Source organism: Littorina saxatilis, linkage group LG12 (genome assembly GCF_037325665.1).
Source record: "Littorina saxatilis isolate snail1 linkage group LG12, US_GU_Lsax_2.0, whole genome shotgun sequence".
NCBI lineage: Eukaryota > Metazoa > Mollusca > Gastropoda > Littorinimorpha > Littorinidae > Littorina > Littorina saxatilis.
Window position 1 is genome coordinate 54,802,955 of NC_090256.1, and position 19,708 is coordinate 54,822,662.

At 41.1% G+C, this 19,708-nt stretch overlaps 1 protein-coding gene across 1 annotated transcript in view; it reads right to left on the bottom strand.

Moving 5' to 3' along the window:
* The window catches only part of LOC138983137 (UV excision repair protein RAD23 homolog B-like), a 30,568-nt gene extending 29,073 nt beyond the window's left edge, over positions 1–1,495 (bottom strand). Inside the window, exon 1 of the mRNA XM_070356544.1 lies at positions 1,405–1,495. Within this exon, the coding sequence (XP_070212645.1) occupies positions 1,405–1,495 (91 nt within the window). The remainder of the gene's footprint in view (positions 1–1,404) is intronic.
* Positions 1,496–19,708: the final 18,213 nt, after the last annotated feature.

The following is a 19,708-nucleotide window of genomic DNA, read 5'->3' on the forward strand; positions in this document are numbered from 1 at the left end:
ACAATACAATGCTATGGACAACACAATGCTATGGACAGTACAATACTATGGACAATACAATGCTATGGACAGTACAATACTATGGACAATACAATGCTATGGACAATACAATGCTATGGACAGTACAATACTATGGACAATACAATGCTATGGACAATACAATGCTATGGACAATACAATGCTATGGACAATACAATGCTATGGACAGTACAATGCTATGGACAATACAATGCTATGGACAATACAATGCTTTGGAAAACACAATGCTATGGACAATACAATGCTATGGACAATACAATGCTATGGACAGTACAATGCTATGGACAGTACAATACTATGGACAATACAATGCTATGGACAATACAATGCTATGGACAATACAATGCTATGGACAATACAATGTTATGGACAATACAATGCTATGGACAATACAATGCTATGGACAGTACAATGCTATGGACAACACAATGCTATGGACAGTACAATGCTCTGGAAAACACAATGATATGGACAGTACAATGCTATGGACAACACAATGCTATGGACAACACAATGCTATGGACAACACAATGCTATGGACAATACAATGCTATGGACAGTATAAAGCTATGGACAGTACAATACTATGGACAATACAATGTTATGGACAGTACAATGCTATGGACAATAACTTGCTATGAACAATACAATATAATGGACGATATAACCCGATGAATAATACAATGTAATGCAAACCATAATGCTTTACAAAATACATTGTAAATCCTTCTTTGTCAATTCGACATTTTGATTGGTCAATGCAATCACTCAGCGGTCAGGCAATCAACGTGTCTTACCTCCAAATGGATCTGCCTCAATGTACACTTCCTGGCAAGCGTCTCAATACAAGTCATGTGTTTCACGTGTCGCCAGCATGGATACAGCCTCAACTAGTCTCGGTTAGCTTTGAGGGTCATTTTACAAGTAGGAAATATGAAGTACCAACGAAATACCGAGACCATAAGGTATGCGAAGTGATGACGTCGGATACGTGACGTAAGTTGATGCATGAATTCTTTCGGACTACGTCAGTCAATTCCAAAGATCGCTTTTGTGATGAAAAGAATTTGTTTTGAGTTTGCTGTCCAGAAACCCGTCAAAAAAGAAGGGAAAATGTATGTGAAAGAAAACAAAACAGGAGGAGAGTGATACGATAGGAATACAGAGACATATTTTTTGGGACTTGACCCTTGTAGGTAGGTGGACTGAAAGTAGTGTGTGAACAGAACAGAACCAATTCTGTCTGTTTACCATCGCATGAAAGCAGGAAAGAGATCGTCGTCAGATCCTTTGAATGGATAGATTTACAATTACAATATTGACCTACTGCTTTCAACATGTCGGGCTGTGCCTAAATTGTCTCACCTGTGATTTGTAAATGGAATCCCTCAGGCCTACGGCCTTCGGGATTCCATTTACAAATCACAGGTGAGACAATATGGGCACCGCCCTCCATGTTGAAAGCAATCGGTGAATATTGTTCAGTGTCCTCTGTCTGTTGTCGTGAGAATGTACATGCTGTAGGTCTACACTGTTCAGTGTCCCCTGTTGTGGTGAGAATGTACGTGCTGTATGTCTACACTGTTCAGTGTCCTCTGTTGTCGTGAGAATGTACGTGCTGTATGTCTACACTGTTCAGTGACCTCTGTTGTCGTGAGAATGTACGTGCTGTATGTCTACACTGTTCAGTGTCCCCTGTTGTCGTGAGAATGTACGTGATGTATGTCTACACTGTTCAGTGTCCCCTGTTGTCGTGAGAATGTACGTGCTGTATGTCTACACTGTTCAGTGTCCCCTGTTGTCGTGAGAATGTACGTGCTGTATGTCTACACTGTTCAGTGTCCCCTGTTGTCGTGAGAATGTACGCGCTGTATGTCTACACTGTTCAGTGTCCCCTGTTGTCGTGAGAATGTACGTGCTGTATGTCTACACTGTTCAGTGTCCTCTGTTGTCGTGAGAATGTACGTGCTGTATGTCTACACTGTTCAGTGTCCTCTGTTGTCGTGAGAATGTACGTGCTGTATGTCTACACTGTTCAGTGTCCTCTGTTGTCGTGAGAATGTACGTGCTGTATGTCTACACTGTTCAGTGTCCCCTGTTGTCGTGAGAATGTACGTGCTGTATGTCTACACTGTTCAGTGTCCCCTGTTGTCGTGAGAATGTACGTGCTGTATGTCTACACTGTTCAAGAGTCATTGTCCTCTGTTGTCGTGAGAATGCACGTGCTGTATGTCTACACTGTTCAGTGTCCTCTATTGTCGTGAGAATGTACGTGCTGTATGTCTACACTGTTCAGTGTCCCCTGTTGTCGTGAGAATGTACGTGCTGTATGTCTACACTGTTTAGTGTCCTCTGTTGTAGTGAGAATGTACGTGCTTTATGTCTACACTGTTCAGTGTCCCCTGTTGTCGTGAGAATGTACGTGCTGTATGTCTACACTGTTTAGTGTCCCCTGTTGTCGTGAGAATGTACGTGCTGTATGTCTACACTGTTCAGTGTCCCCTGTTGTCGTGAGAATGTACGTGCTGTATGTCTATGTTAGGCGCGTTTGATCGATCTGCGCGATCGCGCGATCGCGCTGCGCGTTTGGTGGATCGATCAAACGCGCACACATCGATCGATGTGTGCGCATTCGATCGATGCAAAGAATAGGCTACAAAGAATACAAGAATCGTTAAAACGCGCAGCTCTTATACTTGCGCATTTGGACGATCTGTCACAAAGTAAGTCCCTACCACACACACACATCGCACGCCGGAAGTGAAAAGTTTCAAATACAGGAATGTTCCGAAATATACCCCAACAACGTTTTTGATTTGTTTGTTGTCAGGCCTCTCAATCTTTCAAACAGTCTCTCTCTCTCTCTCTCTCTCTCTCTCTCTCTCTCTCTCTCTCTCTCTCTCTCTCTCTCTCTCTCTCTCTCTCATCTCTATCTCTCTCTCTCTCTCTCTTATGATCTTATTCTTATATTACTATTATTGCGTGTGTCTGCGTTTCATCATAAAAGTTTGTTCCAATGTATTCCCATTTCGATTATAACCATTTTGCTTAGATCAGGACTAGCTGGAAGAAAGGTCCTACGGACCTAATGCTATCTTTCCTGTAATAAAGTTCTATGTTTCAATGTTTCTTTCTCTCTCTCTCTTAGTCTCTCATCACTCTCTCTCTCTCTCTCTCTCTCTCTCTCTCTCTCTCTCTCTCTCTCAGTCTCTCAGTCTCTCTCTTCTCTCTCTGTCTCTGTCTTAGTCTCTCTCTATCTCTCTCTGTCTCTCTGTTTATCTCTCTGTCTGTCTCTCAGTCTCTCTCTTCTCTCTCTCTGTCTCTCTCTTAGTCTCTCTCTCTCTCTCTCTGTCTCTCTCTCTTAGTCTCTCTCTCTCTCTCTTAGTCGCTCAATCTCTCAAGATCTCTCTCTCTCTCTCTCTGTCTCTCTCTCTCTCTCTCTCTCTCTCTCTCTCTCTCTCTCTCTGTAAGAAAGGTCCTACGGACCTAATGCTATCTTTCCTGTAATAAATTTCAAAGTTCAAAAGTTCAAAGTTCTCTCTCTCTCTCTCTCTCTCTCTCAGTCTCAGTCTCTCTCTCTCTCTCTCTCTCTCTCTCTCTTCTCTGTCTCTCTCCTCTCTGTCTCTTCTCTCTCTCTCTCTCTCTCTCTCTCTCTCTCTCTCACACACACACACTTTCTCTCTCTCTCTCAGTCTCTCTCTTAGTCTCTCAGTCTCTCCCCCCAATCCATCCTTCCTCATCTCTGTCCATCCCTCTGACATCTCATGAAAACAGCTGAACTTTTAAATCATTTGCTATTACACGACAATTAAACACTCGATGAGCTAATACATGTGAAATGGATGATCAGGTGCAACCTCGACGCATATATACCTGTGATGTGATGTCTTTGAGGTAGTCTAAGTGTCACTTTGGTACAATATAATCCCATTTTTTCTTCTTTTTTAAAATGTCTTACAGATTGTTGTTTAGACACTTATAGCTAGGCCTACTTCCGGTCATAACTTCCGGTCATTGCCAGCAGACGTGTGTGTGCGTAGTATGGTGATTTGTGAGACGGATCGTCCAAATGCGCAAGTATATAAGAGCTGCGCGTTTTAACGATTCTTGTATTCTTTGTATTGATCAAACGCGCACACATCGATCGATGTGTGCGCGTTTGATTGATCCACCAAACGCGCAGCGCGATCGCGCGATCGCGCAGATCGATCAAACGCGCCTAACATCTACACTGTTCGGTGTCCCCTGTTGTCGTGAGAATGTACGTGCTGTATGTCTACACTGTTCAGTGTCCCCTGTTGTCGTGAGAATGTACGTGCTGTATGTCTACACTGTTCAGTGTCCTCTGTTGTCGTGAGAATGTACGTGCTGTATGTCTACACTGTTCAGTGTCCCCTGTTGTCGTGAGAATGTACGTGCTGTATGTCTACACTGTTCAGTGTCCTCTGTTGTCGTGAGAATGTACGTGCTGTATGTCTACACTGTTCAGTGTCCTCTGTTGTCGTGAGAATGTACGTGCTGTATGTCTACACTGTTCAGTGTCCCCTGTTGTCGTGAGGATGTACGTGCTGTATGTCTACACTGTTCAGTGTCCCCTGTTGTCGTGAGAATGTACGTTCTCTATGTCTACACTGTTCAGTGTCCTCTGTTGTCGTGAGAATGTACATGCTGTATGTCTACACTGTTCAGTGTCCCCTGTTGCGGTGAAAATGTACGTGCTAGTGTCTACACTGTTCAGTGTCCCCTGTTGTCGTGAGAATGTACGTGCTGTATGTCTGCACTGTTCAGTGTCCCCTGTTGTAGTGAGAAGGTACGTGATGTATGTCTGCACTGTTCAGTGTCCCCTGTCGTCGTGAGAATGTACGTGCTGTATGTCTACACTGTTCAGTGTCCCCTGTCGTCGTGAGAATGTACGTGCTGTATGTCTACACTGTTCAGTGTCCCCTGCCGTCGTGAGAATGTACGTGCTGTATGTCTACACTGTTCAGTGTCCGCTGTTGTCGTGAGAATGTACGTGCTGTATGTCTACACGCCCCCTTGCCTCATGCACCGGCAGTCACGCCCCCCTTGCCTGATGCACCGACAGCACGCCTGGAGAGTACATTGCGAGTGCCCTCTGTTGTTGTGAGAATGTACGTGCTGTATGTCTACACTGTTCAGTGTCCTCTGTTGTCGTGAGAATGTACGTGCTGTATGTCTACACTGTTCAGTGTCCTCTGTTGTCGTGAGAATGTACGTGCTGTATGTCTACACTGTTCAGTGTCCCCTGTTGTCGTGAGAATGTACGTGCTGTATGTCTACACTGTTCAGTGTCCCCTGTTGTCGTGAGAATGTACGTGCTGTATGTCTACACTGTTCAGTGTCCTCTGTTGTCGTGAGAATGCACGTGATGTATGTCTACACTGTTCAGTGTCCTCTGTTGTCGTGAGAATGTACGTGCTGTATGTCTACACTGTTCAGTGTCCCCTGTTGTCGTGAGAATGTACGTGCTGTATGTCTACACTGTTCAGTGTCCTCTGTTGTCGTGAGAATGTACGTGCTGTATGTCTACACTGTTCAGTGTCCTCTGTTATCGTGAGAATGTACGTGCTGTATGTCTACACTGTTTAGTGTCCCCTGTTGTCGTGAGAATGTACGCGCTGTATGTCTACACTGTTCAGTGTCCCCTGTTGTCGTGAGGATGTACGTGCTGTATGTCTACACTGTTCAGTGTCCTCTGTTGTCGTGAGAATGTACGTGCTGTATGTCTACACTGTTCAGTGTCCTCTGTTGTCGTGAGAATGTACGTGCTGTATGTCTACACTGTTCAGTGTCCTCTGTTGTCGTGAGAATGTACGTGCTGTATGTCTACACTGTTCAGTGTCCCCTGTTGTCGTGAGAATGTACGTGCTGTATGTCTACACTGTTCAGTGTCCTCTGTTGTCGTGAGAATGTACGTGCTGTATGTCTACACTGTTCAGTGTCCTCTGTTGTCGTGAGAATGTACGTGCTGTATGTCTACACTGTTCAGTGTCCTCTGTTGTCGTGAGAATGTACGTGCTGTATGTCTACACTGTTCATTGTCCTCTGTTGTCGTGAGAATGTACGTGCTCTATGTCTACACTGTTCAGTGTCCTCTGTTGTCGTGAGAATGTATATGCTGTATGTCTACACTGTTCAGTGTTCTCTGTTGTGGTGAGAATGTACGTGCTAGTGTCTACACTGTTCAGTGTCCCCTGTTGTCGTGAGAATGTACGTGCTGTATGTCTGCACTGTTCAGTGTCCCCTGTTGTAGTGAGAAGGTACGTGATGTATGTCTGCACTGTTCAGTGTCCCCTGTCGTCGTGAGAATGTACGTGCTGTATGTCTACACTGTTCAGTGTCCCCTGTCGTCGTGAGAATGTACGTGCTGTATGTCTACACTGTTCAGTGTCCCCTGTCGTCGTGAGAATGTACGTGCTGTATGTCTACACTGTTCAGTGTCCCCTGTTGTCGTGAGAATGTACGTGCTGTATATCTACACGCCCCCCTTGCCTTATGCACCTGCAGCACGCCCCCCTTGCCTGATGCACCGGCAGCACGCCTGGAAAGTACATTGCGAAGTGCCCTCTGTTGTTGTGAGAATGTACGTGCTGTATGTCTTTAGTGCTCACAGCACTCAGACAGCAAACTGACAGGCCTTATAATTATTAAATTGTCTACACTTCACAGACCACGAGAGAAGAGACGTCTTCAAAAAAATATAACATGCAAACACCATGTAGTTTCTGCTTTGCAAGAAACCTTAAAAGAGGGGACAGAAGGAAACGAATGCATTTACGGTAAGACACTGGAGCCTTATTACAATGAGCGGTAAGAAATGATGAAATAATGACACTGAAACCTAAAGAATAAACTGAACAGCCGGTGACATGTAAACCAATGAAGCGTAAGCCCCTATTGTGTTGCATTAGTACGAGGGGGACTGATTATAATTTGCAACCTGGGCAAACTAATGAAGTCACTACTTTGCTTTTTTCATTTCATCAAAGACCAGTTTTGGGAAGACTTGTGTCAACACAAATTACTTGATTCCGTGCAACCGTCTTCGTTCAATGCTATAAAAATGTCCAGTAAGGGTGATGGGTCTCCTGACAGCAGTATTGACTTTTCGCGAAGAGATTTTCGAGCTGTGATGTATTGTGGCTACTGCCAGGAAAACTCTTTTTAATAGTGCTTTTTAAATGTAAAATAATGTTTTAGAAATCAATCTCCATCGAAAGCCACTGTTTTTAGGTGGTTCAAACAGTTCATTACTGGCGCGTGGACGTTAGAAAACGTTGACCGTTGTGGTCGAATGGCAACAATCGTTACCCCAGAAAACGTTTCCATGGTAGATTCCCTGATTGAGATGGACCCAAAAATGATATACGCTGAAATACATTATATAAAATGAAGAGTTATATAATCGTGAAGTCTCACTCGTAGTTTTCACAGCTGCTGTGGCCCAAAGTAACGTTGTAACCGTTGGGTGCCCCATAACCTTAGTGAAGAGCAAAAGCGGGCTGGGGTTGACTGGTGCACCCATATGCTATCAACATTTGACGGAAGAAGGTTTCCTCGCGTTTGGGACATCGGAACAGAAGACCAAACATGGGAAAACTTATAGCACCCAAAGATGAAGCAACAGTTGGCGGTGTGGGTCTCCCTAGATGAGAACCCACCTGTAACATTTTAAACAAACAGAAGGGCTTCCTAACAAAATGATAGTGTATTTCTTTGCAACATCTGGCCACGTTGCTACCATATCACTTGAGGACAGACAACCGATAACTGCTGACTGGTATGTCAGCCACTTCTTGCCTAATTTATTTCTGGTATGTTGCACACGACGTCCCCGACCGGGTGTGCGTGGTCTACTGCTCCATCACGACAAACCCAGCACGCACACATCAGCTGTAACTCTTGACTTTCTAGCCGCCAATGATGTTCAGCTTGTCACCTACCTACAGTATTCACACGCCTTAGACCCCCATGACTGGTTTCTGTTCCCTTCCGTCAATTAAGGGGCAGTTGAAGGGAAAGCAGTTCCAGAACACCGAAGATGCCCGAGCATTCCCGAGGGCGCTAATTTTGACATACCCCAGTCAACGTGTTGGGGTGTCATGGACAGCTGGTTTAGGAGGATGGTACAATGTGTACAAGCTGAGGAGGGATTCTTCCAAAATCTGGAGTAGACAGATTGGCTGTATGTGTTGTAGAAAACCTAGGTTGCAAAACATAATGAGTGTCCCTCGTATGCAGTATCCCAGTCACGACAGCTTGTGTAGTGTTTGATGTTCACGTGTTTGCCTCTGTTAGGCCAACACAGTCCAGGAAATGTTGCACATGCGGAATCACCACAACAACCAATGACAATCGACAACACAATGCTATGGACAATGCAATGCCATGGACAACACAATGCTATGGACAATACAATGCCATGGACAACACAATGCTATAGACAAAAAACAATGATATGGACAACACAATGCTATGGACAATACAATGCTATGGACAACACAATGCTATGGACAGTACAATGCTCTGGAAAACACAATGATATGGACAGTACAATGCTATGGAAAACACAATGCTATGGACAATACAATGCTATGGAAAACACAATGATATGGACAATACAATGCTATGGAAAACACAATGCTATGGACAATACAATGCTATGGACAACACAATGCTATGGACAATACAATGCCATGGACAACACAATGCTATGGACAATACAATGCCATGGACAACACAATGCTATGGACAATACAATGCCATGGACAACACAATGCTATAGACAAAAAAAAATGATATGGACAACACAATGCTATGGACAATACAATGCCATGGACAACACAATGCTATAGACAAAAAACAATGATATGGACAACACAATGCTATGGACAATACAATGCCATGGACAACACAATGCTATAGACAAAAACATAATATGGATAACACAATGCTATGGATAATACAAAAACAGGAAAATACAATAATATGGATAATACGAGTACAATGTGATGCACACCACTTCACAATGCAAAATACATCACGACTGACAAAACAAAACATTGGACAGCACTACAGACAAGACAAGACGGCGACGGGCGCTTACCTGACATGGTGTCCATGGAATGGGCAAGATACGCTGTAGCCAGTTTCCCATTGTGCTGTCTCTCTCACCTGAAACATCAACACCACGTTGTAATGAGTGAGGATGTCTGCCAGTATCGTCCATTAGGAAACAGTTCGTGCAATTATTTATCTTAAAGGGGCCGGTACTACACTTATAAATCCCTTTCGTTTCACCCTAATGAGAATACATCTGCGATGAATTACATGAACGATAATTAATAACTCAATAACAAGTGTGAATAGTGACTTTAGCAAAATTAAATATTGCGACAAATGATATATCCCAACTTAAACATTCATACCCGTGTCATTTCATTCAAACACGTTATACCGTTAAAGGCCTTTCCCTTGGCTATCCAGTGCACTTTTCTGATCAACACTTTATTTCACAAGAAAAACGTGACCGCCGCTAAAATAGGGGTACATGTACCTCCAAAATCGACCTGACAAACGTTGGGTGCCAGTCAGAAACAACAACAACAACAACACCAATCAAAGACGACGAAAATTGAGGCAGAGAAAGGAACACACTGGGGAAAAATGTTTTAGTTGGAGTACAAAAAGCGTTTAAGTGTGTGTGTGTGTGTGTGTGTGTGTGTGTGTGTATGTGTGTGTGTGTGTGTGTGTGTATGTGTGTGTGTGTGTGTGTGTGTGTGTGTGTGTGTGTGTGTGAACGTCTGTGTGAACGTGTGTATGTGTTAGGGGGAGGGTGTTTATGTATGCATGTGTGTCAGTCTGGAGTGCGTCGGATGTTTCACTTGGTACCTTGGGCTAGGTAAAGGTAGTCCACTGCTACACTACAATATCATTGTGCTGGGTAAAAATAGTCAACTGCAACGCTACGATATATTTGTGCTGGGTAAAGATAGTCCACTGCTACGCTACAATATAATTGTGCTAGGTAAAAATAGTCCACTGCTACGCTACAATATCATAGGGCTGGGTAAAGATAGTCCACTTCTACGCTACAATATATTTGGGCTGGGTAAAGATAGGCCACTGCTACGCTTAAATATCATAGGGCTGGGTACAGATAGTCCACTGCTACGCTAAAATATCATAGGGCTGGGTACAGATAGTCCACTGATACACTACAATATCATTGTGCTGGGTAAAGATAGTCCACTGCTACGCTATGATATATTTGTGCTGGGTAACGATGTAGAGGTTACATGCCGAGTCTCAGTGATTATTAGAAATAATGGTCGAAGTTGGCGGATCATGAAAAATGTGAGCTTCAGCGAGCTTTTTCATGACCGCGAACTGAGACCATTATTTTTTTATAATCACTGAGACGAGGTGTGTAACCTCTTTATTCCTCCTTTCTTCAGTTATTCAAAGAAAACAGGAGTTTTTGTGCGAAAGTTTGATCGAATCCGAATCACTCAACCAGTCAACCTGCGCAGGCGATCGATTAATGCGCGGTTGTATAGTTCCGTGCAAATCATTCCATTCTGTTAACACTTCTTGTCAGTTTCCCTGTTTTGGACTAAAATCAAGTACACGGATATGAGATTCGGTTGGCGACAGTCGTGGCGTGCGGTCACGTTTTTCTCGTCGCTCCGGTACACGGCAGTTGTCACAGTGAGCACTCATCGCTCTTCCCGCTGTCTACTCTTCGCGACCTATTGCGTCGTATGATCACCGAATGTGTTAGCTTTTTATTTTCTCATTTCTTCTCTTCTCTCTTTTGAAATATCATGGCCTCGGGTGTTAACCCTGTTTTTCTGAAAAGAAGAGACATTCCCCTGTCCGACAGTGACAGTGTTTCTGTGCTTGAAGTGTGTTTGGCTGCCGAAAGAGTTTCTGGACGAGAGAGTGTTCTCGGAGCTCAAGAGATTCGGGGGCTGTGGAGGATTTACGCAGCTACCAGAGAAGCTCGCAACACTCTGCTTGTTCAAGGTTTGAGTTTGAGGAACGTCGCCTTAAAGGTATGTGGTGAAAACCCTTTTTCGTTGCGTGACAATCTCGGCATTGAAAAGCCCTCTACTAAAGTTTTCATTGACAATCTCCCTCTCTCGGTAGCCGACTCTGAGATCGAAAACTCACTTGTCAGTCTCGGTTGCGAGCTCCGTTCAGGAGTTAAGCAACAGAGAGCTAGAGACAAAGATGGAAAATTGACTCGTTTTCTGACCGGGGGTCGTTTTGTCTTCATTACTGTGCCCCCTGTCCCTCTCGAGAAAACCATGACTGTAAGCATTTTCACCGCTGCTGTTTATCATAGGGAACAGAAGTCCGTGCCGAGGAAGGTAGTGTGCAGCAAATGTGTGTTGGATGGGCACCATGTGTCAGTGTGCGAGAATGAAGTAGTTTGCAGAGACTGCAGATGACCAGGTCACAGACGTGGCAGTCCTGACTGCCAGACAGCCACCGAGAAAAACTCTCAAACCCAAACTGCGACAAGTCACGAGCCGGCGCAAACCGAAAAGTCTTTTGAAGCTGAAACTACAACAGACGAGCCGGTGCAAACCAGTGACAGGGCTCCGTCCTCCACCACCAACCTCGTCACCGCCCCCGACTTTTTCGCGAATTTTCGACCGTCTGTTCGTACACCGAGGAGTGCTACGCTGTCGGCGGGATCGCGAAGCCGCTCGGGATCTGTGAAGAGACACCGATCACAGGACCGCAACCGTGATTTTTTCTCTCAGCCTCAGAAACAGCAGAAGTGCGCTGATGTTAACAAATCACCGGCCAACGTCGACAATGTCAACAAAGAACAAAACGCCAAAGAAAGCGAGACGGGATGATTATGTCCCTTATTGAGATTTCTTCCCCCTTACGACTACTGCATGTTTAATGGACTGTGATTTCTGGTCATTGCGATTTGGATGCGAGTTGGAACTACTACTAAAACATATTAATATTTTAGTATGGAAAATTTACAAATATTGTCCTTAAATGTTCGAGGATTGAGAAATGTTACTAAAAGGAAAAAACTATTTAGTCGACTGAGAGAAGGAAGATATGACGTAATTTGTATTCAGGAGTCTTATATTACACAGGCAGACGTAGCAACGTGGAAAAAAGAATGGGGAGGTGAATTAATCTCGACTGAAGGAACAAAACACTCGAAGGGTCAACTTATTCTTTTAAGAAAGCAGTTTTCCTTCGATTGGTCCATCGAGTGTCAGCATGAACGAATTGTATCCATAAACCTGTCTATTAATGGAAAAGAAACAACTATTTTTAATGTGTATGCTCCAAGCACTTTCAGAGAAATGAAAATATTTTTTGCTGTTCTTACTGAAGAGATCAACAGAAGTAATTCGATGATTAAAATAGTTTGCGGTGATTTTAACAGTGTTAGAGATAACAACCTCGATATCATTAGTGGAGAAAAACACCCTGCCGCACATGTCAAACTTTTCAACTCTTTTGTCGAACAGTGTGGTCTAAATGACGTCTGGCGTATTTTGAATCCCGAGACTAGGGAATATACATGGTCCAAAATAAATATTAACAAGTTTATAGCCAGACGGTTAGACTATATTTTTACAACAGAAGAGGGAATGGACACTGTGATCGAGACTAATTTAATGTCTGTCCCAACATCCGACCACAGAGGTGTACGTATTACACTAAAACTCTCTAACGGCAAGAAAGGACCGGGTTATTACAAATGTAATAATCTACTCTTGAAAGATAAGCAATATGTGCACAAAATTAATAGTGTAATTGACACTTACCTTGATGAAAATAAGCAGGAGAACCCTGAACAAAAATGGGAATTATTAAAAATAAAAATAAACGAGGAAACGATCCGATTCAGTAAGCAACGTGCAGTTTTCAATAAAAATAAGCAGATTGACACGTACAACAAACTTGAATCTTGTGAATCCGATCTTGCTAGGGAACCTGATAACGTCACTTTACTAAGAAAACGCGAAGAACTTAAAATTCACCTTGAAATTCATGAACAAGAGCGATTGAAGAGCGCACAAACGAGATCTCGAATTAAATGGATTGAGGAGGGGGAAAAGAACACCAAGTTTTTCCTCAATCTAGAAAAAGTACGGGCAAATGCAAAACTTTTTCCGAATATTGAATTGGAGAATGGAGACAAGATACATGACCAATTTGAAATTTTAAAAACACAAAAAGAATACTATGCAAACCTCTATAGCCGTGAAATAAACATACCTGATTTGGTTGTATCTAACAGTGTTGACAACTTCCTTGGCGATTGCGAAGTTCCTAAATTAAGTGAAAACGAAATGCAACAATGTGAAGGTATAATTACCATTGAAGAAGCCTCCAATGCTCTTAGGATGATGAAAAACGGGTCTTCGCCCGGTCTGGATGGTCTGACTACTGAATTTGTTAAAATATTTTGGTGTAAACTGAAGGATGTAATTGTGCAATCCTTTAATTACTCTTTTGATCATGGTTCTTTGTCATACACCCAAAGGGCAGCAGTATTAACCTTACTGCATAAGGGAAAAGATCTGCCAAAAAACAAACTTACAAACTGGCGACCCATCTCACTGACAAACACTGATTACAAAATTTTAGCCAAGTCTCTTGCAAATCGACTGAGCAAAGTAATAAACAAAGTGGTCAATGAGGACCAGGTCGGTTATATGAAAGGAAGGCATGTCTCATCCACTATAAGAACTATAGACGATGTGATTGAATATTGCAGAATTAATAGGAAACCTGGGATTTTATTAGCCTTGGATTTTCAAAAGGCATTCGACAGTATATCCAAAAAATATATGATTTGTGCATTTCGTAAATTTGGCTTTGGAAAAGATTTTATACAGTGGGTAAATGTGTTGTTTAATGAAACCAGAAGTTTTATTGTGTACAATGGGTGGCTGTCGGAAAACTTTGATGTAAAATGTGGCATTAGACAAGGATGTCCGTTCTCACCGATGGCATTTATTATTGGTCTGGAATTTCTGGCTATACGATTTAGGCAGAGCAACGAAGTAAAAGGCCTTAATGTAACTTGTAGAAATATTTTTAAAATTCTACTATATGCCGATGATATCACTTTGTTTTTGAGAGACGCGGATGATGTTACAATGGTTCTACAAATTATAGACGTATTTTCTGAGGTGTCAGGCTTATGCTTGAATAAGCTAAAGTCTGAAGCAGTGGGAATTGGATCAAGTAAAAATATCAATTTTAATTTTGAGGTAAAATGTGTTCGGCAGATTAAAATATTAGGAGTAAACTTTAACAGCGAGAAAAGCGCATCCGAAATTGAACTAAACTGGTCAAGTAAAATTGATAAAATTAAGCAAAGCATCTTCACTTGGGAAAAAAGGAACCTGGGCATTCCTGGAAAAATTTGCATTATCAAAACTTTTCTGCTCTCGCAGTTAGTTTATTTGATGCAATCTATTTGTATCCCTGACAAAGTGCTGCAGGAAATAAACACAATATTATATCGTTTTTTGTGGAGGAAAAAAGATTGTAATAAAAAAGCATTTGAAAAAGTAAAAAGAGTTGTTTTAAATAGCAGTACCGAAAAGGGTGGTATTGATATGATAGACGTCAAAACAATGCAAAACTCCTTCTTATGTCAATGGTTAAGCAAACTCTCATCTAGCAACCTTTCATGCAAATGGACATGGATCCCAAACAAATATTTTGAAGGGTTCGGTTGTGGCTTTGCCTGCTTTACTACAGCTATTCGACCGTCTAAGTTTAAGGGAATTGGAAGAATAAAATCGATATTTTGGACAGCTGTTGCTCGAACATGGTTAGAACATAATACAACTCCTCAGAACGATTGCGTGCAAGACAACTGCTTTTGGAACAATCCAAGTATAAGTTATCAAAATAACGTTCTGTATTATGAGAACTGGGCCCGATCAGGCATTACGTATGTAGGAGACATGTTAGGTAATCACGGTATCAAGTCCTATCCCGCTATCCAAGCAAGTGTTGACGCTTCACCTGGCCTCTACTTGGAATATATTGTAGTTCGATCAGCAGTATCTGAATATATTAAGAAAAGCAATTATGATCCTAACCAACCTGTATTGAATAGACAAAACAATCTTCTTTTCAATAAAACGAGTATTAAAAGTGCCAGGCAATTCCGTGAATATATTGTTGAAGAAAAGTACACTACCCCGAGATCTATCAACTTCTGGCGTGATATGTTTGGCATTAATGTCGACCAGTCACATTGGAACCTGGCCAAAAATGTAACCCAAGAATCCAGATTAAGAGAGCTGCACTGGAAAATATTACACACGATTTATCCAACAAATGTTCTTCTGTATAAAATTGGAATACGAGATAGTGAGAGATGCCCCTTCTGTCCAACCGAAATAGATTACGTTGAACATTTTTTTGTTAATTGTAAGAAAATAAAAGTGCTATGGAGATACGTTGAACAAATTATTTATGAGAAATATAAAATAAGAATAGTCTTTGGAATAGAACATATTTTGTGTGGTTATATTAATGGTGCTGACTCAATAAAATGCAAATATATAAATCACTTGATTTTGATAGGAAAGATGTGCATAAGCAAATATAGATACGGAACTCCCACTGATATTAAAATAATGTTTGACAAAGAGAAACAAATACGAAACGTAGAATAGTGTATCATATATACTTCTTTTCTGGCTTCCCTCACCGCCCCCTCTTTCTTTCGTTTCGCTAAAAGGAGAACGGTACCGGGGTAAAGGCGGAACTTACATTGTTACACTTAACACCACTTGTATGAAAAGAGAACTGTTACTAAGAAAACTTTAGCACGCTTACAATTTGCTTTTCTTCTTACTTATTGTGATTGTTACTATGTTAACTCCATCATGACACCGTCACAAACAACACTTAAGTCAACCCAAACACAGACATATGTAAGACAATAACCAACATTAAAGATGCAAGATTTTGTCCATTGTAGAAAACCACATACAATTGATAAATTTATAAAACGCCAATGAAGAAGGACGCTCAGCTGTAGAGAGAAAGAAAGGAAGAGAGAAGAAGAAAGAAAAAAAAAAGAAAAAAAAAAGAGAAAAAAAAAGAGAGAAAAAAAAACCCAAAAAAACATAGGGTTTCATTCTTTTCATTTATTGTTCAGCTTGAAGCGGACTGCATGCAACTGAGGCAAAAAAAAAAAAAAGAAAAAAAAAAAAAAAAAAAAAAAAAAAAAAGTACACGGATATGCTGTTATTCTGCTGTGGCGGTAAAGGCAGATATTGTGTGTTCTGTTTATGTTTTAGTATCGCTTAGGATAATGTTCTTTCGTCAAATGGGACTAGCAGACGAACTTTTGCACCCGTGTTCCAACGTTAATTACTGTATGAAGTTCAGTTTTCTGGGAAAAATAGTGTATGAAACAGCTTTATGTTGTTTAAATTGATGAGATGTGTGCATTTGGTTGCGTGTGATCTGTTTATACAAGTGAACAGCTCAGATCATGGGTCAATGAAGTGTTGCACAGACGTCAAAAACAAAGTACAAGATATTGCACTTTATCCCCCCCTCTGCTTCTTTCTCTCTGTAAACTTGTAGAGCTAGTTATTTTTCGATAATGACCCAGCAACCAAACAAATAACGAGCCAGCAACAGCCTGAATCCTCGATAGTGCAATGGGTTGAAAAGCTGTTCTGTTTTGGTACTACTTTTGCGACTGAAAAGTTCCGAACGCTCTATACGTACGAAATATACATCTCTGGAGCAAACAATACAAACATACCGCATTTAAATTAACAACTACAGGCCTGAACACATGAATCTCCATATAAAATCCATGAGTTAGGTTGTTTTCTGAATCTAGATCTGCCGTGCACACACCGTTCATCACAAGCAAATTCCCAAGGCAAGTAACTCATACTCTTGCCGACAAGAGTAGTTCCCCTTCTTTTAACGCAGTTTCTTCGACAACACTGACTGCAATCCGACGGTCAGTTTTCAACAATATTTCATTTTATAAACAGATCACACGCAACCAAATGCACACATCTAATCAATTTAAACAACATAAAGCGGTTTCATACACTATTTTCCCCAGAAAACTGAACTTCATACAGTAATTAACGTTGGAACACGGGTGCAAAAGTTCGTCTGCTAGTCCCATTTGACGAAAGAACATTTACTAAGCGATACTAAAACATAAACAGAACACACAATATCTGCCTTTACCGCCACAGCAGAATAACAGCATATCTGTGTACTTGATTTTAGTCCAAAACAGGGAAACTGAAAAGAAGTGTTAACAGAATGGAATGATTTGCACGGAACTATACAACCGCGCATTAATCGATCGCCTGCGCAGGTTGACTGGTTGAGTGATTCGGATTCGATCAAACTTTCGCACAAAAACTCCTGTTTTTTTGGAATAACTGAAGAAAGGAGGAATAAAGAGGTTACACACCTCGTCTCAGTGATTATTAAAAATAATGGTCTCAGTTCGCGGTCATGAAAAAGCTCGCTGAAGCTCGCATTTTTCATGATCCGCTAACTTCGACCATTATTTTTAATAATCACTGAGACTCGGCATGTAACCTCTACGTAAGTGGTACAGCACTGTTGCTTAGTGTCTGTATGAAGCTACAAGGTGAAAATAGAAAAAGAAAAACACGATTCTTGACTTTGATGGGCTTTTTCTGCTCGTAAACACACATTCTTCTACTCATCACATCATGCCCCATTATTGAGTTTAAAACACCAATTAAATTTGTTTTGAATAAAACTCACAATTCTACAATAAGAATTTAGAGACCTGAATCAATTAGGTATATCATACTTAGTTTGACTTTTGCGAAACTAAGTAATTACACATTTAATTGAATCAGTCAGACAGACGGAGACATAGAGAAACAGACAGAGGGCAAACACAAATCTGAGAAAGAAACCCCTTTAAAAATGTTACCATGTTTGAAATGAAACATCGCAAGGTGAAGCCATAATTCATCACCTTTCAGTATGACGTCATGAGCGTGTTCCACACTTGAAATGACGTGCTTTTGGAGCGATCCGAGTTTGTTACGTTTGAGGTTATTTTCAACGTCAAACACCATGAAACTATATATATTTGGAATCAGAAATGATAAGGAATAGATAGAAGTTGTTTTTAAGTGTCTTTTTTTCATAACTAAAGATAGTGGTTATTTATCGGTTTTCTTCATTTTTAAGCATAATTATCAATACAAAACAACAAAACTATATAGTTTTAGATACAGGACGCAATAGGGAATACACCAATATAAATTTTCTGTTTCAAATATTAGTTTTTAAAAATTTGAAAAAATGACATATTTCGAACAAACATTTCAATAACAAAACTTTAAGTGACCAAGCTGAAATGCAATCCCATAATCCGGCCTAGATCTGAGATTGTGTGATAAGAAATTCGATCAAATTGATGAAAAACTGTAACTGTGAAAGTGCTGCCTCGACCTTTTGGCAAACGGTAAAATATGACGTCATCAAACTGTCCTATCAATAAACGGAAAAACCTTCTATGAGAAAATCCAGTCAAAAATATCCATATCAAATTTCATAAAGATCCACTCAGTAGTTTTTGAGATATGATCTGCAGTGTGAAAAAAAACAATCTCACGCCCATAACGCAAACTCATTTGGTCGTGTTCTGCCGATACTATAATGTTTTTCTTTCCTAAAACACACTATAATAGTAGCCCTTCCCAATGTCTATGCTAAAACTGACTTGTCTGTGTTGTCAATGATTTTGCTACAGTGTGAGAACAAAAAGTCTAACAAATCTCACGCCCATAACGCTGTGACACGAAAACTCATTTGGTCGTGTTCTGCCGATACTATAATGTTTTTCTTTCTTAAAACACACTATAATAGTAGCCCTTCCCAAATGCAATGCTAAAAATGACTGGTCTGTGTTGTCAATGATTTTCTGCGAGAATGCGATCTATCTGTTTGTCGCAAAGACCATGTGACACGAAAGTTATGAGCGGAAGACAAATCTGCTGAGTGCAATTACGTTTCAGAAGAGAGTTGGTTAAAACAGTTTATCACTCAGACACACACAGGAACACTATAACTTTATTATTCAGGCCTCATTTGCCTTCCTTTGTCATGTATGAAAGTACTAGCCTTGGTTTCAAAAGTGACCTGTCGCTGTGCAACACATTTGTCGCCATTTTCGGCCGTGTTTTGTGAATAAAATGTGTCAACTGCCCACACACACAACACGATGCTGTTGGTTCTTTTTATTTTCTTATTGTTTATTTCATGCTTAGCAGTTTAGTATGCTTTGTTTTCTTCTCAATTCCATGGATGGCTGTAGAATAAGCCTTGAAATGTGAAGGTGTTAACATTACCCGTGATCTGAGCCGTTCACAAAAGGAAATATTGTTGAAAACTGACCGTCGGATTGCAGTCAGTGCTGTCAAAGAAACTGAGTGAAAAGAAGGGGAACTACTCTTGTCGCTAGATAAAGTACGAGTTACTTGCCTTGGGAATTTGCTTGTGATGAACGTTTGTGCACGGCAGATCTAGATTCAGAAAACAACCGAACTCATGCATTTTATATCAAGATTCATGTGTTCAGTCCTGTAGTTGTTAATTT